The 14,584-nt window shown below is 45.2% G+C and overlaps 2 protein-coding genes across 3 annotated transcripts in view; both read left to right on the plus strand.

Moving 5' to 3' along the window:
• Window positions 1–868: 868 nt before the first annotated feature.
• On the plus strand, window positions 869–5,208 carry MUSTN1 (musculoskeletal, embryonic nuclear protein 1). 2 transcript variants are annotated; one of them, XM_010171040.1, is made up of 3 exons: window positions 869–1,298; window positions 4,052–4,172; window positions 4,961–5,208. In XM_010171040.1, the coding sequence occupies exons 1-3, from the start codon at window positions 1,290–1,292 to the stop codon at window positions 5,065–5,067; spliced, it is 237 nt and encodes a 78-aa protein (XP_010169342.1). In that variant the 5' UTR covers window positions 869–1,289; the 3' UTR covers window positions 5,068–5,208. The 2 variants fall into 2 exon arrangements, with proteins under 2 accessions (XP_010169342.1, XP_010169341.1); XM_010171039.1 differs by lacking the exon at window positions 869–1,298 and having other exon boundaries at window positions 4,037–4,172; window positions 4,961–5,067.
• Window positions 5,209–10,010: 4,802 nt separating this feature from the next.
• Window positions 10,011–14,584, plus strand: part of ITIH4 (inter-alpha-trypsin inhibitor heavy chain 4) — an 18,687-nt gene continuing 14,113 nt past the window's right edge. Inside the window, exons 1-6 of the mRNA XM_029085718.1 lie at window positions 10,011–10,085; window positions 12,520–12,680; window positions 13,105–13,209; window positions 13,883–14,045; window positions 14,148–14,258; window positions 14,343–14,471. Of these exons, the coding sequence (XP_028941551.1) occupies window positions 10,011–10,085; window positions 12,520–12,680; window positions 13,105–13,209; window positions 13,883–14,045; window positions 14,148–14,258; window positions 14,343–14,471 (744 nt within the window). The remainder of the gene's footprint in view (window positions 10,086–12,519; window positions 12,681–13,104; window positions 13,210–13,882; window positions 14,046–14,147; window positions 14,259–14,342; window positions 14,472–14,584) is intronic.

Consider the following 14,584-nt stretch of genomic DNA (forward strand, 5'->3'; position numbering starts at 1 on the left):
CCCAGTAGTCACGTAGAAGAAAGCATCTTAGGCCTGGAAAGAGTTCAGTTTAAAGGCAAAATGGACACCGGAGGCCTGGGGGATAGTTCACAACTGACAAATCTCGTAGTCCTGATCGTATGGCACTAGTGCTGTGCTGTTGATTTCATGTTTTCATAATGGAAAAAAAAATTATTTTACATCCTGTGTTGCTCTGTGGCTTAAACAAAACACAGAGCTCGAGAAAAGGCTGGGGCAGACTTCTATTGCTACAGCAGTCACTGTTTCTAGTAAAAGATGTTTGGAGGTCTGCCACATCTGCCTTCCCCGTAGCAACATACCTGGCTGGAGTCTTGGTTCTTTGTAGGTGTTGAGTACAGTCACAGAAGCTGATTTTTTTGCATGGTGCAAAGAATTAATGTAAAAAACTATTTTTAAAAACCCCACCCAACCCTCTCCTAGTAATAACAATTAGAATTCATGTTTAGAGTTGGGGGTTTTTTTTAACTGTTTAGAGAAAAAAAATCTTGGAAGTTCTGGGAAAAAAAATTACTACTGTCAGCACATACAGTGAGGAACGCTGATTTATTAATGCCTGAGTAATCCATTCCTATACAGATAACAGGTGAAATGATTAAACTTACTGATACTGCTGTAAGTAGAAAGTGATGTTTATACCCTTAATTGTGTAAGAGCCAGCATCAGAGCAATAGAACTGTAAAGGTAAAACCATGTCCTACTTTAACTCTCCAAAATACTCTTCTGTTAAAGATCCCAGTGCAAAAGTGATTTGGGGCACAGTGTTACGCTTTGGCTGTTAGGTTTATATAATCTTTGAGAATGCGTATTTTGTTACATTGGGAAAGAAACACAAAAATTTTCTCCCCCCTCAAGAGTTCATAGTCAGTTCTGTGTCTGTAACAAAGTTTTTTGCCTTTTAAAGTTATAAATAGAGCCCCAGCGGACTCCCCGGGAAGTCGTTTTGTGGTGGATCGGGCTTCCCCGCAGTCCCGCTGCCACAGCTGTCTGCTCTCATCAGCCCCAGCTCCATCCGTCCCCAGGCACAGGGCACAGCAAATACTGCAAACCCTCGTCATCGCTAAGAATAAACCTTTCAACAACAACAGCCTCTGTCAACCTGAATCATCCTGGGGTCTGCTTTGGGAAAATGACCCAGCTAATGACTTCATGTTAGATGCTCTATATAAGTCGAGGGGAAAGAACAGGCGTTCACAGAGTGCCCAGGCTGGATTTAATCAAAGCCGGGAAAGAACCTCGGAAGGGATTACGGTTGAGTGAGCTCCGCAGTTATGTCACAGGTATGGGGAGATCTGTCAGGCTGGCTCTCGTTAGAGCACAGAGCCTGACAAATGTGTTACCATTTTAAAAGGTTTGCTTGGAATAGCTGATGAGCACGTTTCTCATTAACCAGTGAATTCAGCTTTTCTGCGCTGTGTGTCTTATTCGATTATGTTGAAGTATTTAAATGCTGTGGTTATATATTTTAACAAGTTGCTAGGAGGGATTATTTGATGAAGAAGGAAAGCAACTGCCCTCTACATGGTTAATTTAGTTTTAAAATGTTCTGGTTTACCATAAATATTTTTATTTATATCGGAAAGGAAAAGTCATTTCCACTGTTCTGGTTTGGGCTGTTCCACAGAAGGAGTGATTTCTGCTTTTCCAACACACTTTCTCAGACACTGATTTGAACTTTTGGCAGTGGTTTTGAAAGGATGTGGCTATCCTGAAGTGTGCTACTGTGTAAAGCTTAATGTATGAACATGGAGGAGAAGAGAGAGTGTGACTGAAAGTTAGAACTGTTAAGATACAATATTTGAGACTGAGATGTTGTATTCCCCAGTTTTATGTTCATTTTGTAACTAATGGTTTGTCTTTACTGTGTTCCCCAATAATCGGTGTTTCAAAGTGATCTTAAAATTAGCTCAAAAACGTTGAGTTTTTCATGTGTTATGTTTTCAACACAAGCTACATGTGCCTGGCAGAGTTCTCCCAACTGTGACAGTTTTACATGGTGGGATGCAGAGTAAGAACATGGGGAGGACAGAAGGGAAAAACACTTTAACAGTGTAGAGTAACTCAATTCAGCTTATTTTTGTTGCTCCGAAGAAGGAGAGACTTAAACTGGTCATATGTCTTGTAAACAAACACTTTTTGACTTGTGACAGGAGGAGATAAAGCGCAGGCTGTGCCAGCTGGGAATGGCTTCTGGCAGACGCTGCTTACAAACGCACTTACGTTGGGAGCAATTAGCGGTTGTGCGGCTGCAATGCTGACAGCTGCTGGTGCTGGCAGGTCCAGCACTCACCTCGGTGGCTCACACTAACTTTTCTGTGCAGCTCTTTTGCTTTTTAGCCGGGGGCCAGCTAATCCATAGCAGCTGTCCTCCTGGAAAATCCACCTGTAATCAAAGCATGAGAGTTTTTATTTTGAAATAACGGTGAAATTCAACAGTTCTGCTCAGTGTGGCTGGGTCTCAGTGCATTCAAGTGTCTCCTTTCCTTACCCTGTTTCCAAGAAGTCCCCTGTCCTGGTGGAAAGAAGCCTGGCAGTTATTGTCTCTTGGCAATAATGGATGAAGGACCTTAGCAGGTTTCATATTCCTGTTAACAAAACAAGGAGTATTTTCCCCTTTCTGTGTTGGAGCCAGCACAGTTCTGTACTGGCTGCCTGTGGAGCAGCTATGGGGGACCATTCCCATCACATGTCAGTTGTCATTACAAATGTAACCCTGGCTGGAGACATGTTTGGTACCAAAAGCTGTTGTGAATTTTGAAGGGTTTGCTACCACCCTTGCTTGCTTTGGCTACTTGTAGAGTGTTTTCCCCAGAGGTCTTGTGAATGTTTTGTTTCCCACAACACATGCAAATGGGATTGAGGGAGAGCTATTCTGAGCGTTCCTAGGAATTTACAGCTGGTAGGAAACATGCCGAAGGCTCTGGTGCAGCCAGCCCCTGTCTCTCCAAGCTCCCTGGGACATGCTGCTCCAGCCATTCCTGGGCCTGGAGGCATTTGTTTCCCTCCACAACTGTTTTAGCTTTACAGGCAGTGCCTAGAAATGTATAAATGGTCTCCAACGCTGCCAGAACCCAAATGTCACAAGTCCTATGTATGTATCGATGGTCAGAGAAGTTTCTCATTGATGATTCAGTGTGTAATGTTAGAGCTGGAGTGTGGGGGTCTTTTATTCTTTTTAATCATATTTCCTGTGCCCTTGCACTCCGCTGGAGCATCTGCCTGGTGGGACCTTCACAGTCTGTGAATTTGAAGTGAAGAAGGATTGTTAGTGGTGCTACTGCTGCTGATTGACATTGTGTCTGACTTTGAAGTGCTAATTTAAAGGTAGGGATATGAGGGCTGATGTGAACCCATGGTATCTTGGTTTTCTTCTAGCAAGATAAACTGTAAACGGATTAGTACTTGGACATTGCAGTGCACCACCTGATGATGCATGTTTCTCTACTAGATTTTCTTCTCCTTTGGGTTCTGAGTCCTGTGTTTCAGATTAGACAACACTGCTGAGTGCTCAGATACTTCTGTTCCCTAAATTTAAGATCAATAACTACAGGTGAAGTGTTAAGTTTATTCCAACTAAATCAAGCCAGATTTCAGAATGTCTCTGACCAATTTCCCAAAGTAGTAGTGAGTAAACTGAGGCACAAACACAATTTAGTAATGAAGGTTTTTTTCCTTGCCAAATATTGGACAAATTCTTGAATTACCAACCTGTACTTGCAGAATGACCCAGCAGGGCTGGATAGAGAACATTTAAAAATAAATTTAAAAAAACCCAAAAACCTTTTTCAAAGGCTGTACAATCAGAAGACAATTTCAGAACTGAACAGTAATGGTGGCAGCAGGCTTTGGGAAGGGCAGCGGAATCATGGATGTGCAAAGATCTGCAGTAGCTGAGTGCACAGTCTTGGAATTGAAATAGGTGCAATATTGTATTAGCAGCTGTGTATGTTGTAGCCTTTGGGTTAAGGCAGCTCTGTTCCCTATGCAGCTAAGCACGAAATACTGATGTGTGGACAATATGTCTGTTTCTCAGCCAGCTCCTGTGAAAAAGAAGCGTCCTCCAGTGAAGGAAGAAGACCTCAAAGGAGCTAGAGGAAACCTTTCCAAAAACCAGGAAATTAAATCCAAAACCTACCAAGTGATGAAGCAGTGTGGTAAGTCTCCTTGATGGAAGCAGTTAAGGAATCTTCCAAAGTAAAACATCAACTTAATTGCTCTTTTTAAGTGAAAGGGTACACCTCTGAAAGTGTGCTCACCGACCCTGGCCTGGCCTGGCTGTGCAGGGGGTTTGCATCCATCATCCTGAGGGCACCAAGAGGTGCCAACAGGGCTCTGCTTGGCCTGAGTGTTCTCCCTGTCTGGAGAAAGTGGGAGAGAGAGCCCTGACTTTGCCTTCTGAACCAAGGTTCAAACCAAGCCTTGCGACCATAGTCAATGCCAATGACTGCCCAAGTTGAAGGTTGGAGGCTTGGTCATAGATTTGGGGATTTCTGGTCTCTCCGTTGGATGAATTTGGTGTGTTTGAGATAAAGCAGAAACTGGGGAGGGACAAAGGGCACAAAGTGAGAGAGAAGAGAGTGGCTGCTTGCACAGAACACCCCGATGTTCTGGTTTTGTGTTGCTTTTCCATCACCAATAGGTGAATATAAGGAAAAATGATTAATTTTAACCCCTTTTAAGCATAGTAGCCTGGGCCTCAGTAGTTTCCAAGTTTCTAAAGGAGCTGCGAGGATCTGGGGCCAGTCAATGGTAGCAACCATCAACAGGCGCTGGCAGCTGCCCCTTGCCTGGGGTGGGAGGGCTGTGCTATGAGGTTTGGGAAGCTGATGGACAGATGAAATATTTATCAAATATGTATATATGTATTTCAGCAGCACTCATCTTACTCCCCAAATTTGTGGTGTGACTTCACTGATTGCCTCTCCTGGTTTTCTTTTCCAAGAACAAATGGGCTCTGCAGCACCCTCCATATTCAGCCGGGATCGGACAGGGGGTGAAACAGTCTTTGAGAAACCGAAAGGAGAGCCAGCCAAGAGCATCTTTGGCTGACAGCAGAGCTGGATGTGTCTCACCCCGATGATTGTCACAACATTTTCACGGATTTCTGCCCCTTATACGAAAGTCACTGTAGACCTAAGTAGCTAATTTCTACTGTAAGTCATTAAGTAGGGAATAGACTCACATCAAAGGCTAAAACTGCAATGTTGATTTTTATTATGTGTTTTATTTCTATGTTTTGAACAGTATTTGCTATAATGGTTTAATAAAAAAAGATTGTTGGACACAGCTCGGCACACTGTGGTGTCTAATTTCAATTTAGGCTTAGATTAATTCTGTGGAGACTTTGTCATTCCAAGCTATGATCTGCTCTGTCAGACACAAAGAACAAACATTCAGGTGACACAGTTGTAGTGTCAGTGCAATGTCCTCACCCTGTGCACTCACCGAGAGGGAGCTGAGGAGGAGCTGATGGAAGGGATGTCTCAGAAACATGGACATTTCACCCAAATCTGTGCTGAGGGCAGCGGCGCCCCGGTGAGGCCCCTCAGGGCTGGGGTGTGTCACAGGGCCCCTCAGGGTTCCCGCCCTCCCCCTCAGGGCCCCTCACAGCCCCCAGCGCAGCAGCACCGGGGTTTACCCACAAACGACTCTGTGGGGGGCAAGATGCCGGGCTGTCAGTGTGCTCCAGCACCGAGGGAGGGCTTCCAGCACATTCCACAGTGGCTTCTTCCTCACATCCTGGAGGTTCTGTTGGATCAAGCGAGGAGGCAGCACAGGCGCCATGTCCCTCCGGACTGAACAACCTGCTGAGTGTCTGTACAGCAGCAAACCCACTCTGAGTGGAAGTTGTTTTTTTGCAACTCTTTTTACATCTTAATTTGCTGCATTAAACCTCAAACCTCTTTTCCCCCGAGGTTATAAACTGGAGTAATTCCCCTCAGCTGGATCTTTATGCTCAAACATGAACTTTGTTGGCAGCTGCCACACTTGTCTCACACCCCGAGTCCTTGGGAGCACATTTGGGGATGATAAGGTAGGTGCCACCTTTATTTAAAGAATCACTTTAATTTTGCACTGGTTAAACCTGAGTAAGAGATGAAAGAGATATCAATGGTCTCTGTGCACCATGAATAATAATCATCTTTGCCTTTGTGTCCCAAACACCTGACAGATAAAACGTGCTGATGTCCACAAAGCTCCCAGAGAGGCTGTGGAGTGGGATGTGCAAAAGGCAGCAGCAAATCCTTTGGGTTTAAGGGGGAGGTTGCCCTAAAAAAAATTAAAAATTAAAGATACCATGGGTGTGTTGCCCTGCCCCATTTTTTTTCACTTTCAAAGATTACTATTTGCAGCCAAGACCCTGGCTCCTGTCTCTGCTGGACACCGTTTCTCCTTGGGGCCCGGGCTCCTCACAGGTAACTCAGCACAGCCTTTTCCTCTGAGAAAAACCCCTTCCAGAGCTTTGAAGATAAAAACAAAACCAAACACAGTGGGGAAAATTTCCCACTTTGATAACACTGCAGCTGTCCCTGCATCGGGTTTAACAAACCCTCATTAATTAATCTGTGATGAGAAGTTGGCAGGAAGTTGTTTAATAATTAAAAAAAGTATGGAGAGGGACAAAGTGGGGCAAAATATTGTTATCACTTTCTTCTGTACAAGATAACTGACAGAATATTGTGAGTTTGCTAGACTGGGTGGCAGGAGGGAGGAGGGTGCTGTATGTCAGATGTGGCTTCAGTTGTGTTGGTGCTGACTTAGCAAAGCACAGAGCCTCTGTGTCCCACGGACCTGCAGCATGGATGTGGCAGGGAAACAAAGTAAGTTATCTACCAGAAACTTGGGATTTTGCCAACAGCTTAGTTTCCAGGATGTCCTCATGTTCAATTATTTCTGATGCTTCCCAGTGTGACAGTAAGTGCTCAGGACCAGGGATCTTTTTTTTTTCTTTTTCTGTGTTTTAAGATGGACCTAATTTAAAAAACATCTGTTGGAGATAAAAGTGTATCCCTGGGACAAAGTCACTCCCCATTTGTGACAGTAAGGTCTGTCTGAATTGCAGGAATCCTCCCCTGTCCCCAGCCTTGCTGCTGTGCAAGTTAACTGGCTGTTGCTCCTGGACAGGAGATACTCGTAGGTGAGGTGAACAGATATAAAGCTGCCTAGAGAGCTTTGTCATCTTTTTCCTCATCCTTGTGAATCTAACAAGTCCAATAATGGAAAATATATGTTCTTTCTTTTTTTTCCTCATTATCATAATGAGGAATAGTGATAGAGAAGTGCATGAACAAAGCCCCAGAGTTTGAGCTTTTGGGTCATTTTACACTCGAAAGTATCTCCTGTTGTGATGGTGGATTTAGATCCTTCCTCCAGGGATCTGAAGTAATTTCACAGCATGTTCATTCCTCAGAGTAAGAAGCGCTGGGTGCTGCAGGATTGGTGCCCAGTGCCCCAGCAGCAACAGGCACTGAACATTGGTGGGGATGGCTGTTGTGGGCGGCTGTCATGGGCCATTTGTGCAGAAACAGGGCAAGGTGCTCAGTCTGGGGACAAAGCTGAGCATGAGATTTCCCTTCAGCAAGACACAAAGGAACACAGGAGAGATTTCACAGCTTCCCCGGGTGCTGGCTGGCTCCATGCACCCAGGAGCAGGGCAGAGCTGACCACGCAGCCTAAATCTGAGCAGTTAAGGCAGCTCCTTAACATCCGTGTGATTTTACATGAGTATTAGAAAATGGATGACAGATCCACTTAATTAAAGCTAAAGCTTTGGCTCATGGGGATCTTGGGCTACTAAGTGTATAATCCTGTGTATTTTAAGGGATTAAAGCATTACACGAGTTGTAGAAGTTAATGAAATGTATAGCAGTTCTAATTTTTCTCTGTTAAAATATAAATATTTATGTCATGCTATAAATAATACAGTATTTGCAGGTAGTATACACAGTCTGCCTGGAAGAAGTGATTTTTTTTTTTTTAAGAAGAGTTATGTAAAGCACAAGCCTTGTAAGTCCAGGCTTTGCTCAACAGAATCTTTATGATGAACTTATAAATATCTGTCAAAGTAACAAATTGTTGAGCCCTGTATTAGCGTCTCCTCGCAAATCTGAGGCTGCTGGAAACATGCTCTCCATCTGGGTGTTTTTTTGTAAAGCAGCAATGAAACAAACACAGATGTATGTATTTCCACCAGATCTTTGTGTTAATTTAAGGCAATTAATGGCATCACCTACTACCATGGAGTTACAAGGGGGAAAATGCTGTCAAAAAGCAATAGGAGAAAGTGGCTTTGTGTGGACAGAGTGCAGGTTTAATTGAGCAAAGGCTGTCTGCTACCCTGGAGCTGCCAGCACAGGGCAGATGGGCAGGGAAACCATGGTAAGAGTGCAGGATTCAGGCTTTGTCTGCCCAGGCTGAGGGAATAGGGGGCTTTTCCGGATTGCATCTCTTCAGTATCGGCCGGTTGCATGTTAACGTACCTGTGTACATGTGTTTGTATAAATACATACAGGAACCGGGGGCTGCACGTGCCTAAGAGAGCCTCTGAACTACAGCCCCAAGAGATGTTATTTTTCCTGTCCTGTTGATATTTTCAAGCATTTTGCTTTCTTGTGCTGGGAATGAATGAACAAAGGAAGCCCACTGAAAGCTTTCCAATAAATCAAGCAAGCCCCGGACATGTGGTGTAAAAATGGCTCGTGACTGTTTGGTCCTTTACCCCCATTTCTCACCTTGATTTCCCCAGTTGTAGGGCTGAGGAGATGAACTTCTGAAATGGGTTCTACCCAGGGTCTTTTTACCCCACTGCCTAAAACCCCAGTTATTTCCCCACAATGTGTTTAAAATGCTTTGTAGAAGAGGCAGATATTACAACGACTTGTTTGGAGAAGTACCTTTTAAATAGTCATGCGAGCTGTCTTGTGTTAGAAGACTATCTAAACACCACATGAGTCAGCATGCATTTTAGGAATTATGTTATTATAACACTGTCCATAATTATTTGTGTATAAAATTGGACTTTTAAGAGAATTTATTTTTCCAGGGTTACAAGCCAACCTTTGACCAACAAAAACTTCACAGAAAATGTTCCGTCTCCGTTGGATGAAGAATTTATTATAAAATAAGAGGTAAAAATAGTAATTTTACTCAGTTTCCAGTGCAGAGCTCTGACAGCACTAACCTTTTGTGCAAACTGCCCTGCTGAGTGCAGGGGTTAAAGGCAGCTTTGCAGAGTCCCTGACTGGATGTGTCACACCTGTGTCAGATGTGCTCCTGTGCGTGGCTGTGGTTGCGCTCCGTTCTGGGTGGTTTGTGTCTTTGTACACGTACATACAGACACTGACTTGGTGCCTCTCTCCCTCGGGAGTCCAGGCAAGGTTTGATTACTTTGTTTTTACTGTTTAGCTAAAGATAAGCCACAACTGACTTTGTTATTTGACAAACAAGGATTATAGCTTGTCAGAGGAGGCAAAAAGGGATGTTTTAAGAGGGCTGCTCTGTACCTCTCATGGGCTGGTTGCGCAGGGAGGCACAGAGTTTGAAGAAGTCACCAGCTGTAACACTCATGTGAATGTTGCATGTCTTGGCAATCTCCAAATCTCTGAAGTGCTTGAGATAATGTTAAGAACATGTCCCTTCAAATTATAACTGTTAGGTATAGTAGAGATTCATGCATCCAAAAATGCAGCTTGTTGCACAGACCAGTTCCTCGGCCTGGGGGATTTCATGTGCCGCAGCAACATCTAAGTTTAAAAGGAAAACATAAAGATTTCTTAAATTTATGCATTATGAAACATTAAAATTCTAATGTTTAACAGCAAAAATCTGTTAGAAAAATAAATGTTAACCAAGTCCAAGTTTTACCTATGTTTATCATGTAAATATTAAGTTTCTGAGTCTCTTCAAAGTCTACATAATATCCTCAAGTACAAGTTACTCATTAACTGATTAAGTTAAACCCAGTTTTCAGTTGAAAATCTAATCTTTCCAAAATGGAGGAGAGAAAGTTGCTCGCATTGATGGTCTTTTCCTCACTTGTAGTATTAGCAGAAACTGTTGCTCAAAAGGTATTTGCTCTATTTGTATTTGTTTATTTTTACAATATCTTGTTTACTCATTTGGTGATCTGGTGGTATCGCGGTAGGTGGCCAGGTAATGCAGGTAACTCCTCTGGTAACCACCACCTATGGAGCCTTGGATGTCCTGTGTTGTGATTTCAGAGCTTTGAGTCCTTTGGAGGCTTTTTTGGTTGGTTGTTTGGACTGTTGTAGTATAAATGTGGCAGGAGAGCGTTTGCAGATGTGTCTGCTCGTGCTCTTCCCCAGGGATGTAAAATATCAAATTTGAGGGACCAATGGGCCTCCCTTGGTCACCGAATGGGATTTGGATCTTGTCACAGTGCTGCTACAGCAGGACCAAACGAGGACCATTGCAGTGCCCGGAGGTTTCTGATGGGTGTTTAATGATCTATACAGAATGGAAGAGGGGAGTGGGCAGTTCTTTGTACCATCTTGAGAAGCAAACTGGTTTGTATCGTCTCAGGGTGCATGCAACTGGTCTTATTTTTAAAATGTCAATATGAGAGAAATAGAGAAAGCTTATGTTGGAAGGTTTTTATTTCCATTCTGTCTATTCAGAAAAGTGTGAAATGCAACCAAAATGCGGTGGGTTTCTGGGAGGCAGGGACAGGTCTTGTGGCTGGGGGCAAACAGGAGTGGCCGAGGGCTCTGCGAGAAGCCACAGATGTGGCATATGGGTCTGTGGCACCTTGGGGAGCAGCCACAAGTCACTCCCCACTGCTTTCAGGTGCACACCCATGGCTGGTCCTCTTCTGCCCCCTTCACTAAGGGCACAGCAATGCCTCGCACCACACTGCACCCCGCTGTGTGCTTGTTTGTGCTGGTCACAGCCTAAAATGCTGCTGGGGCTGGGCAAGCAGAGGATGCAGGTCCCTGTCTCTTTGGCACGTGGTGGCAGGGTGGATTTTGAAGAGGCCAAGTCTTGCATGGGACAAGCTCCTTCTGTGCCAGAAGGATGCTCTGTGGGTGGTGATGGCCACCACGTGCCTGTGCTGTCCCAGTGAGCCACAACTCAGGGCTCCTCAGGCATTGCAAAACCTCTCCCTCTGAACGTGCCTTGGGCAGGTTTGAGCATGGCAGGGCAGTAAACATGAGCAGAGGTGCTCGGGGATATTTGGAAGCCTTTGGGAAGTGACACTCCTGGGAGAGACAGCCCCAGGCTGGGCAGGGAGGGCTCCAGCTGGGAGCGGGCAGCAGGGAGGCACAGGCAGGGAGAGGCACCCAAACTGCCAGGGTCAGGAAATTATTCTCTTGGTGAATATTTTGGGGTTTTTTTCCCGTTGTCCTGGATTGTCAGCAGGCAGCAGTAGATGGAGCACGTTCTAGCAATGTATAATGAAAAAAGAAACATCCATCCATTACTCACATGGCATTGGCTGTGACAGCTCCTGCCCTGATGCACGAGCACAAAGCTGTGACAGCTTTGTACTGAATGGCTAGTGAATTTTGAATTTTGGCCAGTGCCCTAACTATAAAGGGGCCAGTGGATGCTATTAATTGGTGAGCAAAGTACAGGAGATTAATTATCAAAATAAATAAAGATTAATTAGCTGTTCAAAAGATTAGTGAGGCTGGAAAAATAAAAACAGAAGTAGGATGATCTGTTTTGATGCTGAGCTTTTTTTATTTCAATAAACTATTGGTCTAGTGTGAGGCTGGTGATGTCCAGAACAACCCTTCTTAGTGCTACTGTTGAAACACGGGTAGGGCCTTTAAAACAGGCATCCCAAATGCAAAAGGAGGCTGTTTGGAGAGGCAGGTGCTCCAGGCAGTTCCTAATCCAGCCACCCTGTGGGGTGTTCTCAGGCAGCTCCAGGACGATTCCCTCCTCCCTTGGGCATTGGGAGCCCTGGAAGCACCAGACCAGGAGAGACACAAGTGCTCAAAGGGCATCCCTGCTTATGCAACCAGTGAGGGGCTGGAGGCCCACACAGGGTTTCACACCTGCTAAGCATCGTGTGTGACACAAGGCACCCAGCTGAAAAACATGCAGCAAAGTCAACAGCTGGGACAGCAAATAAATGGTTGCGCAAAAAGCCAGCAGATCTCTTTCCGTGGGTTGAGTGCTTAAAGAGGCAAGTGATTCTTCTGAGGTTAATCTTGGGCAATGTATTGGGGTGACACAGCAGCTGCTTCAGAGTACCCTAAGGTGAGAAGACCACAGAAAAAGGCTGGACAGAAGCCTTCTGTGGAACAACAACACAGAGATGTAGCTGCAGATTTTGTGTGGGGCTGTGGCTGCAGCTGCAGAGATGTGAATAAGCAGATGGCCAGTCTGGTCATGAACAGATTCTGACCAGACCTCCCAACAAGTACATTCCTTCATCAAATTTTTCCAATAACCCCCCAGGTAAGGACTGCTTAGAAGCAAAAACTGAGTGTCACCATTTCACCCTGGTTTGTTTTGTTTTGTTTTTTGCAGCATGCTATTGAAATCTACAGCCTCCGCGTGGACTGCAGGGTCACATCGCGATTTGCTCACACTGTCATCACCAGCAAAATTGTCAACCGAGCTAATGAGTCCAGAGAGGCAACCTTTGAAGTGGAGTTACCCAAGACGGCCTTCATCACCAACTTCTCCATGTAGGAACAGTCCTTACCTGTGGTGTGAAGGAGGCAGCTCTGGGGACGGGGTGGGTGGGTTCATCTTTCTTTTCAGGAGGAGCTGAGCAAAAAGCACAAGGAACTGAGCTCTGGAGGGTCCTGCACAATATCCTCTGTGGGGCAAAGTAGCAGGCAGCCAAATAGAAAGAAGGTGGCCAGGGGAAGGCTGCCTGCTGCATAGGGTGGGTGACAAACGTACTCAGTGGTGGTGTTACTCCTGCTCCAGCCTCCCCAAGTCCCTGCAAGAAGCAGGGCTGTGTTGTGATGGCTCCTGGACTGGGAGGGATGTGTGAGTCAATGCTCCCTGCTCATGCCCCAAGGGCTACAAAGTGAAGTGTTCCTCTTGTTTCTTTCCCCAGCCCTCCCCTTCAAATACTAATTAGTTTTTATGGAAACCAAACAGGTCCATCGATGGTAAAGTATACCCAGGAATAATAAAGGAGAAAGCTTCTGCTCAAAAGGAATATGACACTGCGGTCTTGCACGGGCAGAGCGCCGGCCTCGTCAAGTACGTTGCCACCATGAGTAATGCTGCTCTGATGCTCTTGGCTTCTTGTCTGGCTGGAGAAGGGTTAAACCCTGGAACCAGCCACCTCTCAGCGGGGATAAATGTGAAAAGCAGCCTTGGGTTCTTGTTGGGACAGAGGGGTTGGGGGGGATGTGTGTGTATATATAAGTTTTCACATATATATATGATTTATATCTGATTCTGCAATGGGCTCCATTGAGAGGTGTCACTGTTTAGTGTTACCCTAGGACTTGCTGTCACACAGGAGCACTGTGCCAGGCTGGGATGATGCTCAGTCATTGAGTCTGCTTCCCCACAAGCACAGGGGACTGTGGCACTTGAGCAGACATCATGCTTTCAGAGTGTATTTAATCTGTGCTTCCCATGTATTCAGTCCCAGTCCTGCTTGATCCCAGCCTGGGGCACCCAGAGGCTTCTGCTCCATTTCTCAGGCTGCATATGCAGCACCCGTGGCACACTAATATAATATATGTGATGCATATAATACTGTCTGCAATGTAAGAAATCTCCTGTATGTTGAATAAGATTTCCTGCCACTCTGGTTTTATTTATTCCATGTGGCCCCTTGGCCATTATTTAGCACCCGTCATAAATTTTGGCCACCACAGGCAAACCTTCCCCACAGGAGGTCAATCTCTGTTCTTCCCCCGAGAATCACAGGCAGAAAACTGGAGCAGTTTCACGTGTCCGTCAGCATCGCGGCCGCCAGCAAAGTCACTTTTGAGCTGACGTACGAGGAGCTGTTGAAGCGGCAGCTGGGGAAGTTTGAGCTGCTGATCAAGGTCCGACCAAAGCAGCTTGTTAAGCACTTCCAGGTGAGCTGCCCTGGGGAGGGCTGGGCAGGGAGCAGTGCAGTGTTTTTTGGGCACAGCCATGTTCCTCTGAGATGCTGACACCAACTTCTTCTCTGCTGTCAGATCGATGTGCACATCTTCGAGCCCCAGGGCATACGCTTCTTGGAGACAGACAGCACATTCATGACAAATGAGTTAACTGAGGCGCTCACAAAAGTGCAGAATGAAACCAAGGTAAAGCAGCAGCTGCCAGGTAGTGCTGTTGGTGGTAGCTTGAAGTTATGTTGCTTTAAATCTTTTCTTCTGATTGCTTTGCAGGCTCATATTTTATTTAAGCCAACTGTAGATCAACAGAAGATAAATCCTGAACTCGATGAAACCCTCCTCAACGGTGATTTTGTTGTGCGTTATGATGTTAAGAGAGGTGCTACTGCAGGTGATATACAGGTAAAAAAGAAATAGAAATAAAAATGTTTTCAGATCACAGATACATCTGAATGTGAAGTGCAATCAGAAAATCAGTAACATTTACTTTGAAACACCAGAAGTGGCAGGGAAAA

This window comes from Antrostomus carolinensis, unplaced genomic scaffold, assembly GCF_000700745.2.
Source record: "Antrostomus carolinensis isolate BGI_N321 unplaced genomic scaffold, ASM70074v2 scaffold42856, whole genome shotgun sequence".
Classification (NCBI taxonomy): domain Eukaryota; kingdom Metazoa; phylum Chordata; class Aves; order Caprimulgiformes; family Caprimulgidae; genus Antrostomus; species Antrostomus carolinensis.

Bases quoted from the DNA above. Each gene is read 5' to 3' on its own strand.
- MUSTN1 (XM_010171039.1), top strand. From the start codon at position 4,037: ATGTCTGTTTCTCAGCCAGCTCCTGTGAAAAAGAAGCGTCCTCCAGTG. The intron at 4,173-4,960 runs GTAAGTCTCCTT...TTCTTTTCCAAG, and splicing joins CCAAGTGATGAAGCAGTGTG to AACAAATGGGCTCTGCAGCA.